We start from the raw sequence: 14,996 nt of genomic DNA on the forward strand, positions 1-14,996 counted from the left end.
AAAAATGGGGGTGAAAGACTAACAGCTGAGATTCTGGTGCCGTAATGAGACTGAGGAAGTCTGTCTGAGATATATTCAGAGAGAGAGAGACAGTCATTTTAATATGGCCCTGAGCCCATATGGGTCAGCGACAGACAGCTGGGCCTGGTTGACACAGCAAACATACCCGCTGGGCCGTGGTTGCCAGGCAGGCTGAAGCGCCACGCTCTGCCAGTCTGCTCTGCTGCTGGTGCTATCAGCTCAGTGGGAGACGTCTGTCCTAACGTCTGTCTGTGTCTCAACCAGACATGAGGCTGGACAGACACAAGGCTGTGTGTGATGACTCTGGATTTTTCTTCTTTTTTCTATCTTTATTTAACCTTTAACTAGGCAAGTCAGTTAAGAACAAATTCTTATTTACAATGACGGCCTACCCCGGCCAAACCCTCCCCTAACCCAGACGACGCTGGGCCAATTGTGCAGTGGTTGTGATACAGCCCGGAATTGAACCCGGGTCTGTAGTGACGCCTCTAGCACTGCGATACCAGTGCCTTAGACCGCTCCGCCACTCAGGATCTGATCTGATCACATACTGATCTGTCCTTGTGTATGACCTTTATGTCAACTGGTTGTCAGCGGCCTTCTATTGTGAATGTAGGTTATACTGTAGAGCTCAGGAAGTTTAACATCAATCAGCAGATATGTGTTTTGTGTTGATACAGTACCTGTACTGTTGTCTGAAAGACGGCACTGTAGGATGCTGTTATAACAGATGCTTTAATACTCTGATTACATTGTCGCAGATGTAGACTACAATGACAGTCCTGCAGCATTGGTTAAAAATAGTTACTGATACTGACTTAAAGGATAGACTCCAGTGTTCTCACAAGACAAGACCACTTTGTCACATTTGTGCAGCGTAATACAAATCTCTGTTCCCAAACTGATATTCTTTGATAGATGGTTTTATATATTGTACTCTACTCCTTGATTAAATTCAGAACTAGGCTATAGAGATTTATGTCACCAATCTGGTTTTGTCAATTCCGTTCTTGTCACTTGTCTTGTCATTTCTGGTCTTGTCACCTGTGATTGTGACGTCACAAGGAGGATAGGCAGCAGGGTGGTTCATTGGTCATCTGGCTAGTCAGCTGATCCCTGATGGGCCACTCCTACTCTGATGCATCTTCTACCACAGACGCATTACACTCCATATGATGCAATACTGATGGCATTATACAGCCTTGAATCAGTCAGCAGGCAGGTTGAGGAAGTGTTTCTATAATCGCTGAAATAATAATCCTCATTGTTTGATTAATGGCTGTCTCTAAAATGATATCTGACCTTTTTATTGTCTGACTGTCAAGTGGTGTTAGAATTAGTCAGTGTACTCTTTATCAAAGGGACATGCTATTTAAGAAGTAGAAGCATCTCAGATATTATCCTGCTGTAAATCAGTGTGGGGGAGAGAACTATGTTCTCCACTATAAACCTATTGAATGATTTGTTAATATCATTCAGCAAGGTGAACTCCCTGCCCTGTAGTAGAGGTGTTGTACCAGACCAGGCAGATATGAACAGAGAGCTGGTCGCATACAGAGGCAGCAGCAGTAGCAACACTAGCCTGCATTCAGATGCTACTCAGTGCTGGAGTAGGGAGCCAGTCTCCATGGCAACCTCACAGAAGGATGTGCTGTTGTGAGAAGGGGAGGGTGAGCCAAGGAGAGAGAGGAGGGGCGAAAGCAGGTTGCTATTGACGAAACAGTTCAGAGGGAGGAGCATGCCTCTGACATTTCCCTTCCTCATTGGCTCGTGGCCCTCCCCAGGCCCCTCCCTCATTTGTGATACAACCTTGACTCACCACCAGGCAGCAACACATCCCTGCTGCATTACTGTGTTTTGGGCTGCGTTGCTTTTTGGGAAATATCTCTTTCTCTCTTTCCTCTCCTCTCCCTCCCATCCTTCCGCTCTGGTACCAGTGATAAAATGTGCTGTTCCACGTGGTCTCCTCATCATGGTAAACTCCTAGAGAACTCAGAGTATGTAATGAAAGGACGGGCAGGTGTTCTCGTGACCTCCGCAGCAGGACAGGAGAAGATGGTGACGCTCCTCTCAGCTGAAGGGGACTGAGTATGCAGACATTTGTGGAGGCGGATTACTATGAGCTAGACTGGTACTATGAGGAATGCACAGATGGTAAGTCTGATCGGGACAGTTATCCAGCTAGCTGTTATCTAACTGTGCTGTTAATGGGGCTATATGTGGGGAAGGGGAGGGAGAGGGGCAGGGAGGAGGGCTAGAGGGGATGATTTTGCTGGTAGGGTGGTTATAGACCATTGACTGTATAATGGTCTCTCTCTTGGCTCCAGTATGTATTGCGTCAGTCACATGAGGCTGGAACCACTGAGCCAGGGGCTGCTGTGTTGCTTCACTCTGCTCTGGTCTGTCTGATAACAGGTGCATTTAACTAAGTTTACCTCAGCCAAGGAGGCCATGGCTGTAGGACGAGGCTGTAGCTAATTCTCTTACTATCATTTGGTTGTGTTGGATGTGATTTCAGCTTCTGTTGGTTGTAACCAGGGTGAATTAGGAGCAACAGAAACCGTGGCACCACAAAACAAGGCTGCTATGTAAATGTGGCAACGAAGGGGAATGACAAGGTGGTTTTTCATAGTGGACTGACTACCCATGGAGCTTTAGTATTGCCCTGCCGTTGTGTGTGTATGTGACAGAGAGAATGGGAGTAGAGGGATGTATAGCAGTCCTATAGATCTGTACAGTCAGACTAACAGTCCTATAGATCTGTACAGTCAGAATAACAGTCCTATAGATCTGTACAGTCAGAATAACAGTCCTATAGATCTGTACAGTCAGAATAACAGTCCTATAGATCTGTACAGTCAGAATAACAGTCCTGTAGATCTGTACAGTCAAAATAACAGTCCTGTAGATCTGTACAGTCAGAATAACAGTCCTGTAGATCTGTACAGTCAGAATAACAGTCCTGTAGATCTGTACAGTCAGAATAACAGTCCTATAGATCTGTACAGTCAGACTAACAGTCCTATAGATCTGTACAGTCAGAATAACAGTCCTATAGATCTGTACAGTCAGACTAACAGTCCTATATATCTGTACAGTCAGAATAACAGTCCTAGAGATCTGAGTCCTGTACAGTCAGAATAACAGTTCTATACATCTGTACAGTCAGAAGAACAGTCCTATAGATCTGTACAGTCAGAATAACAGTCATATAGATCTGAGTCCTGTACAGTCAGAATAACAGTCCTATAGATCAGTACAGTCAGAATAACAGTCATATAGATCAGTACAGTCAGAATAACAGTCATATAGATCTGTACAGTCAGAATAACAGTCCTATAGATCTGTACAGTCAGACTAACAGTCCTATAGATCTGTACAGTCAGAATAACAGTCCTGTAGATCTGTACAGTCAGAATAACAGTCCTATAGATCTGTACAGTCAGAATAACAGTCCTATAGATCTGTACAGTCAGAATAACAGTCCTGTAGATCTGTACAGTCAGAATAACAGTCCTGTAGATCTGTACAGTCAGAATAACAGCCCTATAGATCTGTACAGTCAGAATAACAGTCCTATAGATCTGTACAGTCAGAATAACAGTCCTGTAGATCTGTACAGTCAGAATAACAGTCCTATAGATCTGTACAGTCAGACTAACAGTCCTATAGATCTGTACAGTCAGAACAACAGTCCTATACATCTGTACAGTCAGAATAACAGTCCTATAGATCAGTACAGTCAGAATAACAGTCCTATAGATCAGTACAGTCAGAATAACAGTCCTATAGATCAGTACAGTCAGAATAACAGTCCTATAGATCTGAGTCCTGTACAGTCAGAATAACAGTCCTGTAGATCTTTACAGTCAGAATAACAGTCCTATAGATCTGAGTCCTGTACAGTCAGAATAACAGTCCTGTAGATCTGTACAGTCAGAATAACAGTCCTGTAGATCTGTACAGTCAGAATAACAGTCCTATAGATCTGTACAGTCAGAATAACAGTCCTATAGATCTGTACAGTCAGACTAACAGTCCTATAGATCTGTACAGTCAGAATAACAGTCCTATAGATCTGTACAGTCAGAATAACAGTCCTATAGATCTGAGTCCTGTACAGTCAGAATAACAGTCCTGTAGATCTGTACAGTCAGACTAACAGTCCTATAGATCTGAGTCCTGTACAGTCAGAATAACAGTCCTATAGATCTGTACAGTCAGAATAACAGTCCTATAGATCTGTACAGTCAGAATAACAGTCCTATAGATCTGTACAGTCAGAATAACAGTCATATAGATCTGTACAATCTGAGTCCTGGAAAGTAGCATCACACAGCAATATAATATGGAAATGTTTACAGCAGCTTCACCTAGCAGACTATAGCTATCCCTGTATCCCCTGATGCTTTCATTGAGCCATCCAACATGATCAGTGGCTCTATATATAGAACAACTGACTAGGCCTATACCCTTGGTTGAAGACGTTTCCATTGATGACGGTCATATATTATGAGACGAAGCCTGTTCTGTTGGATAAGATCTCTTTGGTAATGCTGTTATATATGATGTTATATATGATGTTCGAGGACTCATTTACTACAGTAGATTGTATTGCGAGGGCCTCTTGACATTTTAATGTACACCTCCCCTACTACCGGTCTGCTCCAACAGTTAGGACAAGTCTAAATTACATGGTTTTATATTCACATGGTTGATAAACACGCTGCAGTGCTGTACTGTGGATATCTCTTTCCAACTATCCACACGTCTCTAGAGATCTCGTCCAACACCAGTAATGGCCTAGCCACTAGCCTGGTCCCATACACTTTGTGTAGCCAACCTTCCTGTCGTTCATTATCACGCCAAACCACCGCTAGCAGAGCTGACGGAGACGGGGGCTCATAATGAAGCAGACAGTACATGGAAGATTTGGAGGGGAGGTTGGGCTGTGGAGACGGGCTCATAATGAAGCAGACAGTACATGGAAGATTTGGAGGGGAGGTTGGGCTGTGGAGACTGGGACTCATAATGAAGCAGGCAGTACATGGAAGATTTGGAGGGGAGGTTGTGCTGTGGAGACGGGCTCATAATGAAGCAGACAGTACATGGAAGGATTGGAGGGGAGGTTGTGCTGTGGAGACGGGCTCATAATGAAGCAGACAGTGCATGGAAGGTTTGGAGGGGAGGTTGTGCTGTGGAGACTGGGGCTCATAATGAAGCAGACAGTACATGGAAGGTTTGGAGCGGAGGTTGTGCTGTGGAGACGGGCTCATAATGAAGCAGACAGTTCATGGAAGGTTTGGAGGGGAGGTTGTGCTGTGGAGACTGGGGCTCATAATGAAGCAGACAGTACATGGAAGGTTTGGAGGGGAGGTTGTGCTGTGGAGACGGGCTCATAATGAAGCAGACAGTTCATGGAAGGTTTGGAGGGGAGATTGTGCTGTGGAGACTGGGGCTCATAATGAAGCAGACAGTACATGGAAGGTTTGGAGGGGAGGTTGTGCTGTGGAGACTGGGGCTCATAATGAAGCAGACAGTACATGGAAGGTTTGGAGCGGAGGTTGTGCTGTGGAGACGGGCTCATAATGAAGCAGACAGTTCATGGAAGATTTGGAGGGGAGATTGTGCTGTGGAGACTGGGGCTCATAATGAAGCAGACAGTACATGGAAGGTTTGGAGGGGAGGTTGTGCTGTGGAGACGGGCTCATAATGAAGCAGACAGTACATGGAAGGTTTGGAGGGGAGGTTGTGCTGTGGAGACGGGCTCATAATGAAGCAGACAGTACATGGAAGGTTTGGAGGGGAGGTTGTGCTGTGGAGACTGGGGCTCATAATGAAGCAGACAGTACATGGAAGGTTTGGAGCGGAGGTTGTGCTGTGGAGACGGGCTCATAATGAAGCAGACAGTTCATGGAAGGTTTGGAGGGGAGATTGTGCTGTGGAGACTGGGGCTCATAATGAAGCAGACAGTACATGGAAGGTTTGGAGGGGAGGTTGTGCTGTGGAGACGGGCTCATAATGAAGCAGACAGTACATGGAAGGTTTGGAGGGGAGGTTGTGCTGTGGAGACGGGCTCATAATGAAGCAGACAGTACATGGAAGGTTTGGAGGGGAGGTTGGGCTGTGGAGACTGGGGCTCATAATGAAGCAGACAGTACATGGAAGGTTTGGAGGGGAGGTTGGGCTGTGAAGACTGGGACTCATAATGAAGCAGACAGTACATGGAAGGTTTGGAGGGGAGGTTGTGCTGTGGAGACTGGGGCTCATAATGAAGCAGACAGTACATGGAAGGTTTGGAGGGGAGGTTGTGCTGTGGAGACTGGGGCTCATAATGAAGCAGACAGTACATGGAAGGTTTGGAGGGGAGGTTGTGCTGTGGAGACGGGCTCATAATGAAGCAGACAGTACATGGAAGGTTTGGAGCGGAGGTTGTGCTGTGGAGACGGGCACATAATGAAGCAGACAGTTCATGGAAGGTTTGGAGGGGAGATTGTGCTGTGGAGACTGGGGCTCATAATGAAGCAGACAGTACATGGAAGTTTTGGAGGGGAGGTTGTGCTGTGGAGACTGGAACTCATAATGAAGCAGACAGTACATGGAAGGTTTGGAGGGGAGGTTGTGCTGTGGAGACGGGCTCATAATGAAGCAGACAGTACATGGAAGGTTTGGAGGGGAGGTTGTGCTGTGGAGACGGGCTCATAATGAAGCAGACAGTACATGGAAGGTTTGGAGGGGAGGTTGGGCTGTGGAGACTGGGGCTCATAATGAAGCAGACAGTACATGGAAGGTTTGGAGGGGAGGTTGGGCTGTGGAGACTGGGGCTCATAATGAAGCAGACAGTACATGGAAGGTTTGGAGGGGAGGTTGTGCTGTGGAGACAGGGGCTCATAATGAAGCAGACAGTACATGGAAGGTATGGAGGGGAGGTTGTGCTGTGGAGACTGGGACTCATAATGAAGCAGACAGTACATGGAAGCAGGGGAAGGTTTGGAGGGGAGGTTGTTCTGTGGAGACTGGGGCTCATTATGAAGCAGACTACATGGAAGCAGGGGAAGGTTTGGAGGGGAGGTTGTGCTGTGGAGACTGGGACTCATAATGAAGCAGACAGTACATGGAAGCAGGGGGAGGTTTGGAGGGGAGGTTGGGCTGGGAGTCTGGCAAGGACACAGCCCTGGGTGATGCTCAGAATATTGATCACTTAGGCAGTGGGGAGGGCATGGACCATGTACATCTCCCCACTGGAGCGGGGATGGAAGGCTGCCAGCCAAACTCTGCCAGCCTTCCCTCCCCTCTTCCTACAGTACCCCTCTCCTCCTCCCTCTCCGCTACCTTCCTCCATCTCTACCCTGCTCACAAAGCCCAGGGCTTACAGTTCTATTGGCCTGGGAGGGGGAGTTGGAGGGAGGTGAGAGGGGCTTGTCCTCCTCCAGTCTCTCCATGCTGGGAACTTTACCAGTGCACACAAAAAGGGCCTCTGAGGCAGACAGGGAGGCTGTGAGGTGGGGGTTGTTTTGGGGAGTTAGCCACAAGCTATTGTGGATGCTGTATTGTTTCAATTGGAATGTGTGGTTGCATTCAGTATGCCCACACTAGCATACAGTACTGCCCAGGATATTACCAGAAGTTAAATGAGATAAATGAAAATGATTTGGACATGGGATAATTGAAGTAAACATGTTTAATTGGAGAGTTATGTGAAATATTTGGTGATGGTGTTCTAGGTTCTATTTATGGGATCACGGTTGTTTTTTATCAACTGTTTTTATCAGCCGTTATGGGCATAACGATGTTTTTATCAGCCGTTATGGGCATAACGATGTTTTTATCAGCCGTTATGGGCATAACGATGTTTTTATCAGCCGTTATGGGCATAACGATGTTTTTATCAGCCGTTATGGGCATAACGATGTTTTTATCACCGTTATGGGCATAACGATGTTTTTATCAGCCGTTATGGGCATAACGATGTTTTATCAGCCGTTATGGGCATAACGATGTTTTTATCAGCCGTTATGGGCATAACGATGTTTTTATCAGCCGTTATGGCGCATAACGATGTTTTTATCAGCCGTTATGGGCATAACGATGTTTTATCAGCCGTTATGCGCATAACGATGTTTTTATCAGCCGTTATGGGCATAACGATGTTTTTAATCAGCCTTTATTGCGCATAACGATGTTTTTTATCAGCCGTTATGGGCATAACGATGTTTTTATCAGCCGTTATGGGCATAACGATGTTTTTATCAGCCGTTATGGGCATAACGATGTTTTTATCAGCCGTTATGGGCATAACGATGTTTTTATCAGCCGTTATGGGCATAACGATGTTTTTATCAGCCGTTATGGGCATAACGATGTTTTTATCAGCCGTTATGGGCATAACGATGTTTTTATCAGCCGTTATGGGCATAACGATGTTTTTGTCACAAGTTAACTGACTAACTGGCTTTCACATCAATAATAGTTTGTCTTGCCGTTTACATTTGTCACTGGAATGTTGATGATTTGTTTACTGTTGCATTGCTCTCAATGTGACTAGTTTGATAAAGCCAGTGGGTGTCGATTGATTAGAATTGTGGTCTAATGTGTAACATTGAGTGTCATGTTATTTTCTATAGGGTGGAATAACCCATACTGGTTTAGAAACTAGATGGCTTCTCTATTTCCACATGCTAAACTAGTATCATTTACTGTATCTGTGACCAACAGATGCATATCGGTGTTCCCAGTCAGGTGAAATCCATAGATTAAGGCCTAATTTGTTTATTTAAATTGACTGATTTACCTTATAAACTGTTGCATGTTGCATTTATATTTTTGTTCAGTATACATACTCTTCTTCCTGTATGCTATTTCATCAAGCTCTGTATTTCCTAATGGTTCCTGTTCTGTTATTTGGCTCTCAGTATGTAGCTTCTGCTTTGAATAAGTATCCATGTGCATATTGAGTCACCTGTGGATTTGACTGTGGTGAGGCAGGCTGGGCCCCACCCTTACAACAGGTGTATGTGTCTTGTGGTGTGCTCCGCCTTGCACTGTTTCCATGGAGTCTGGTGGAAGATACCATTTCAACGCTTGAAAAGGGGGGTGAGCAAATAGACTCATTTAGACTTGATAGGGATAAAACTTTAACTTATTATATGGTTATATTAGTCCTTGTCACATAGCTGACATTTTGAATTGACTCCATGCTCTAATCTAAAGATTCAAAGTCCTGTCAGTCAGAATAGTTTAGTGCCACTCCCCTGCTCTGGTTCCACAGTGGGCTGTCTTCTAGTCATGGACAATAGAGGGAGAGAGAGCAGGAGGAGGGAGTGTCTGTGACTGGGTGACAGACGTGCCTGGCTGTCCTCACACAAACACACACACACACTGACTTAGACACACACACTCTCTCGCTGACTGAGACTGACTGTCTCACACACACACACACACACTTAGACATGGCTTTGGACTTGAGACAGCTCGGCTCTGCTGGGCCCCACTAGCCTAGTGTTGGTGTTAGCATGTCACTGCTCTGTCACAGCACCCCAGAGAACAGCTTGGAGTATGTCTGTTCACCTGACCACTGTGATGAGGAGGAGGAGAGGGAGGAGGATGAAGAGCAGCGTACTCTGCAAGAAGGTATACTAACTGGAGTTCTGGGAGCTTTGCTGCTCCTCTCATTCACATAGTGGTTTTGAACCACATTGTTAGACTGCTGTGTCTCTCTCCTGCTCCCTGTGTGTTCTCCTGCTCCATGTGTACAACACTGATTGGCTTTAAATATTTGTCAAAGGTTTTCAGGGCTGTAGGTCATGTGAATTTGTATTATACCAGGATAACTAGTGAGGACATTTAGTATGTTGTTTGTGTTCAGAGTAAACATGGAATTCTCCCTTCTGATAGCATCAACAGAACAGGCAGGTCATCAGACTTCTGATAGCATCAACAGAACAGGCAGGTCATCAGACTTCTGATAGCATCAACAGAACAGGCAGGTCATCAGACTTCTGATAGCATCAACAGAACAGAACAAGCTGTCTCCTATACCCTACCCAGTAACTATAGCAGCTGTCTGCCTATACCCTACCCAGTAACTCTAGCAGCTGTCTGCCTATACCCTACCCAGTAATTATAGCAGCTGTCTACCTATACCCTACCCAGTAACTATAGCAGCTGTCTGCCTATACCCTACCCAGTAATTATAGCAGCTGTCTACCTATACCCTACCCTGTAACTATAGCAGCTGTCTACCTATACCCTACCCAGTAACTATAGCAGCTGTCTACCTATACCCTACCCAGTAACTATAGCAGCTGTCTACCTATACCCTACCCAGTAATTATAGCAGCTGTCTACCTATACCCTACCCAGTAACTATAGAAGCTGTCTACCTATACCCTACCCAGTAATTATAGCAGCTGTCTACCTATACCCTACCCAGTAAATATAGCAGCTGTCTCCTATACTCTACCCAGTAACTATAGCAGCTGTCTGCCTATACCCTACCCAGTAACTCTAGCAGATGTCTGCCTATACCCTACCCAGTAATTTTAGCAGCTCTCTACCTCTACCCTACCCAGTAATTATAGCAGCTGTCTACCTATACCCTACCCAGTAAATATAGCAGCTGTCTACCTATACCCTACCCAGTAACTCTAGCAGCTGTCTGCCTATACCCTACCCAGTAACTATAGCAGCTGTCTACCTATACCCTACCCAGTAACTATAGCAGCTGTCTGCCTATACCCTACCCTGTAACTATAGCAGCTGTCTACCTATACCCTACCCAGTAACTATAGCAGCTGTCTACCTATACCCTACCCTGTAACTATAGCAGCTGTCTACCTATACCCTACCCAGTAACTATAGCAGCTGTCTACCTATACCCTACCCAGTAATTATAGCAGCTGTCTACCTATACCCTACCCAGTAACTATAGCAGCTGTCTGCCTATACCCTACCCAGTAACTATAGCAGCTGTCTGCCTATACCCTACCCAGTAACTACAGCAGCTGTCTACCTTTACCCTACCCTGTAACTATAGCAGCTGTCTACCTCTACCCTACCCTGTAACTACAGCAGATATCTACCTAAACCCTACCCTGTAACTATAGCAGCTGTCTACCTATACCCTACCCAGTAATTATAGCAGCTGTCTGCCTACACCCTACCCAGTAAATATAGCAGCTGTCTACCTATACCCTACCCAGTAAATATAGCAGCTGTCTGCCTATACCCTACCCAGTAACTCTAGCAGATGTCTGCCTATACCCTACCCAGTAATTTTAGCAGCTCTCTACCTCTACCCTACCCAGTAATTATAGCAGCTGTCTACCTATACCCTACCCAGTAAATATAGCAGCTGTCTACCTATACCCTACCCAGTAACTCTAGCAGCTGTCTGCCTATACCCTACCCAGTAACTATAGCAGCTGTCTACCTATACCCTACCCAGTAACTATAGCAGCTGTCTGCCTATACCCTACCCTGTAACTATAGCAGCTGTCTACCTATACCCTACCCAGTAACTATAGCAGCTGTCTACCTATACCCTACCCTGTAACTATAGCAGCTGTCTACCTATACCCTACCCAGTAACTATAGCAGCTGTCTACCTATACCCTACCCAGTAATTATAGCAGCTGTCTACCTATACCCTACCCAGTAACTATAGCAGCTGTCTGCCTATACCCTACCCAGTAACTATAGCAGCTGTCTGCCTATACCCTACCCAGTAACTACAGCAGCTGTCTACCTTTACCCTACCCTGTAACTATAGCAGCTGTCTACCTCTACCCTACCCTGTAACTACAACAGATATCTACCTAAACCCTACCCTGTAACTATAGCAGCTGTCTACCTATACCCTACCCAGTAATTATAGCAGCTGTCTGCCTACACCCTACCCAGTAAATATAGCAGCTGTCTACCTATACCCTACCCAGTAAATATAGCAGCTGTCTACCTATACCCTACCCAGTAACTATAGCAGCTGTCTACCTATACCCTACCCAGTAATTATAGCAGCTGTCTACCTATACCCTACCCAGTAACTATAGCAGCTGTCTGCCTATACCCTACCCAGTAACTATAGCAGCTGTCTACCTATACCCTACCCAGTAACTATAGCAGCTGTCTGCCTAGACCCTACCCAGTAACTATAGCAGCTGTCTGCCTACACCCTACCCAGTAACTATAGTAGTTGTCTTCTTTACCCTACCCAGTAACTATAGCAGCTGTCTGCCTACACCCTACCCAGTAACTAGAGGTTGTCTCCTATACCCTACCCAGTAACTAGAGGTTGTCTCCTATACCCTACCCAGCAACTATAGTAGTTGTCTCCTATACCCTACCCAGTAACTAGAGGTTGTCTCCTATACCCTACCCAGTAACTAGAGGTTGTCTCCTATACACTACCCAGCAACTATAGTAGTTGTCTCCTATACCCTACCCAGCAACTATAGTAGTTGTCTCCTATACCCTACCCAGTAACTATAGTAGTTGTCTTCTTTACCCTACCCAGTAACTAGAGATTGTCTCCTATACCCTACCCAGTAACTAGAGGTTGTCTCCTATACTCTACCCAGTAACTAGAGATTGTCTCCTATACCCTACCCAGTAACTAGAGGCTGTCTCCTATACCCTACCCAGTAACTAGAGGTTGTCTCCTATACCCTACCCAGTAACTAGAGGTGGTCTCCTATACCCTACCCAGTAACTAGAGGTTGTCTCCTATACCCTACCCAGTAACTATAGTAGTTGTTTCCTATACCCTACCCAGTAACTAGAGGTTGTCTCCTATACCCTACCCAGTAACTATAGTAGTTGTCTTCTTTACCCTACCCAGTAACTAGAGGCTGTCTCCTATACCCTACCCAGTAACTAGAGGTTGTCTCCTATACCCTACCCAGTAACTATAGTAGTTGTCTTCTTTACCCTACCCAGTAACTAGAGGCTGTCTCCTATACCCTACCCAGTAACTAGAGACTGTCTCCTATACCCTACCCAGTAACTAGAGGCTGTCTCCTATACCCTACCCAGTAACTAGAGGCTGTCTCCTATACCCTACCCAGTAACTAGAGGCTGTCTCCTATACCCTACCCAGTAACTAGAGGTTGTCTCCTATACCCTACCCAGTAACTAGAGGTTGTCTCCTATACCCTACCCAGTAACTAGAGGTTGTCTCCTATACCCTACCCAGTAACTAGAGGTTTTCTCCTATACCCTACCCAGTAACTAGAGGTTGTCTCCTATACCCTACCCAGTAACTAGAGGTTGTCCCCTATACCCTACCCAGTAACTAGAGGCTGTCTCCTATACCCTACCCAGTAACTAGAGGTTGTCTCCTATACCCTACCCAGTAACTAGAGGTTGTCTCCTATACCCTACGCAGTAACTAGAGGTTGTCTCCTATACCCTACCCAGTAACTAGAGGTTGTCTCCTATACCCTACCCAGTAACTAGAGGTTGTCTCCTATACCCTACCCAGTAACTATAGTAGTTGTCTCCTATACCCTACCCAGTAACTAGAGGTTGTCTCCTATACCATACCCAGTAACTAGAGGTTGTCTCCTATACCCTACCCAGTAACTATAGTAGTTGTCTCCTATACCCTACCCAGTAACTAGAGGTTGTCTCCTATACCCTACCCAGTAACTAGAGGTTGTCTCCTATACCCTACCCAGTAACTAGAGGTTGTCTCCTATACCCTACCCAGTAACTAGAGGTTGTCTCCTATACCCTACCCAGTAACTAGAGGCTGTCTCCTATACCCTACCCAGTAACTAGAGGCTGTCTCCTATACCCTACCCAGTAACTATAGTAGTTGTTTCCTATACCCTACCCAGTAACTAGAGGTTGTCTCCTATACCCTACCCAGTAACTAGAGGTTGTCTCCTATACCCTACCCAGTAACTAGAGGTTGTCTCCTATACCCTACCCAGTAACTAGAGGCTGTCTCCTATACCCTACCCAGTAACTATAGTAGTTGTTTCCTATACCCTACCCAGTAACTATAGTAGTTGTTTCCTATACCCTACCCAGTAACTAGAGATTGTTTCCTATACCCTACCCAGTAACTAGAGATTGTTTCCTATACCCTACCCAGTAACTAGAGGTTGTCTCCTATACCCTACCCAGTAACTAGAGGTTGTCTCCTATACCCTACCCAGTAACTAGAGGTTGTCTCCTATACCCTACCCAGTAACTAGAGGTTGTCTCCTATACCCTACCCAGTAACTAGAGGCTGTCTCCTATACCCTACCCAGTAACTATAGTAGTTGTTTCCTATACCCTACCCAGTAACTAGAGGTTGTCTCCTATACCCTACCCAGTAACATGGGGCCTTGGTTAGTGCTGATGTGTGGCGTGCCGCTAGATGTTTATCTATTCTATCACATTCCAGATCTATACTATGTGTGTGCTGTTGATTAGTCTCTGGTTGGTCTCCATGGTTGAGGTCCACCTCAAAATGTTGACACCACACCCTGGTTATTTGGTCTTTTGTTGTGCTCATTAGGATATTACATTATTCATTTTTCAGTGGTGAGGATGGAATGTGTTCTGTAATGTAACTTGTCTGCCTTTCAGTTTAAATGCTCCTGTCGCAGAGTAAATAACTCTACATCAAGTTGTTTTTATCAGCCAACAACCCTTATACTGTACAGGCCATTCACTGTCATGACTGCTCACTGTGATGCTGCACATGTATGTAAATATGTACTTTGCATCTAACTCCTCATTTGTTTCCACCATTGGAGTTCAAAGCCTGTGTTTGCTGCCCTACAGACACCTGTCTGAGATTACAACAATTACAACTATACCAGGCCTGGCCTAAACCCTACCAGCCTGTGTTTGCTGCCCTACAGACACCTGTCTGAGATTACAACAATTACAACTATACCAGGCCTGGCCTAAACCCTACCAGCCTGTGTTTGCTGCCCTACAGACACCTGTCTGAGATTACAACAATTAGAACTATACCA

The 14,996-nt window shown here is 45.5% G+C and overlaps 1 protein-coding gene across 6 annotated transcripts in view; it reads left to right on the forward strand.

Annotated features, from left to right (window-relative positions):
• The window catches only part of LOC115177146 (trafficking kinesin-binding protein 1), a 65,797-nt gene that overhangs the window by 23,941 nt on the left and 26,860 nt on the right, over positions 1-14,996 (forward strand). The window contains exon 1 of one of the 6 annotated variants that reach the window (XM_029737696.1): positions 2,118-2,175. The exons of 4 other annotated variants lie outside the window; for them this stretch is intronic. Coding sequence is in view for 1 of the 2 variants with exons in the window: in XM_029737695.1 (XP_029593555.1) it covers positions 9,534-9,651 (118 nt within the window). In the remaining variant the exon portion in view is untranslated. Of the gene's footprint in view, positions 1-2,117; positions 2,176-9,411; positions 9,652-14,996 lie in introns of those variants that run through there. One more of the 6 variants, XM_029737695.1, reaches the window with a different exon arrangement.

The sequence above is a fragment of the Salmo trutta genome, chromosome 37 (genome assembly GCF_901001165.1).
Source record: "Salmo trutta chromosome 37, fSalTru1.1, whole genome shotgun sequence".
Lineage (NCBI taxonomy): Eukaryota > Metazoa > Chordata > Actinopteri > Salmoniformes > Salmonidae > Salmo > Salmo trutta.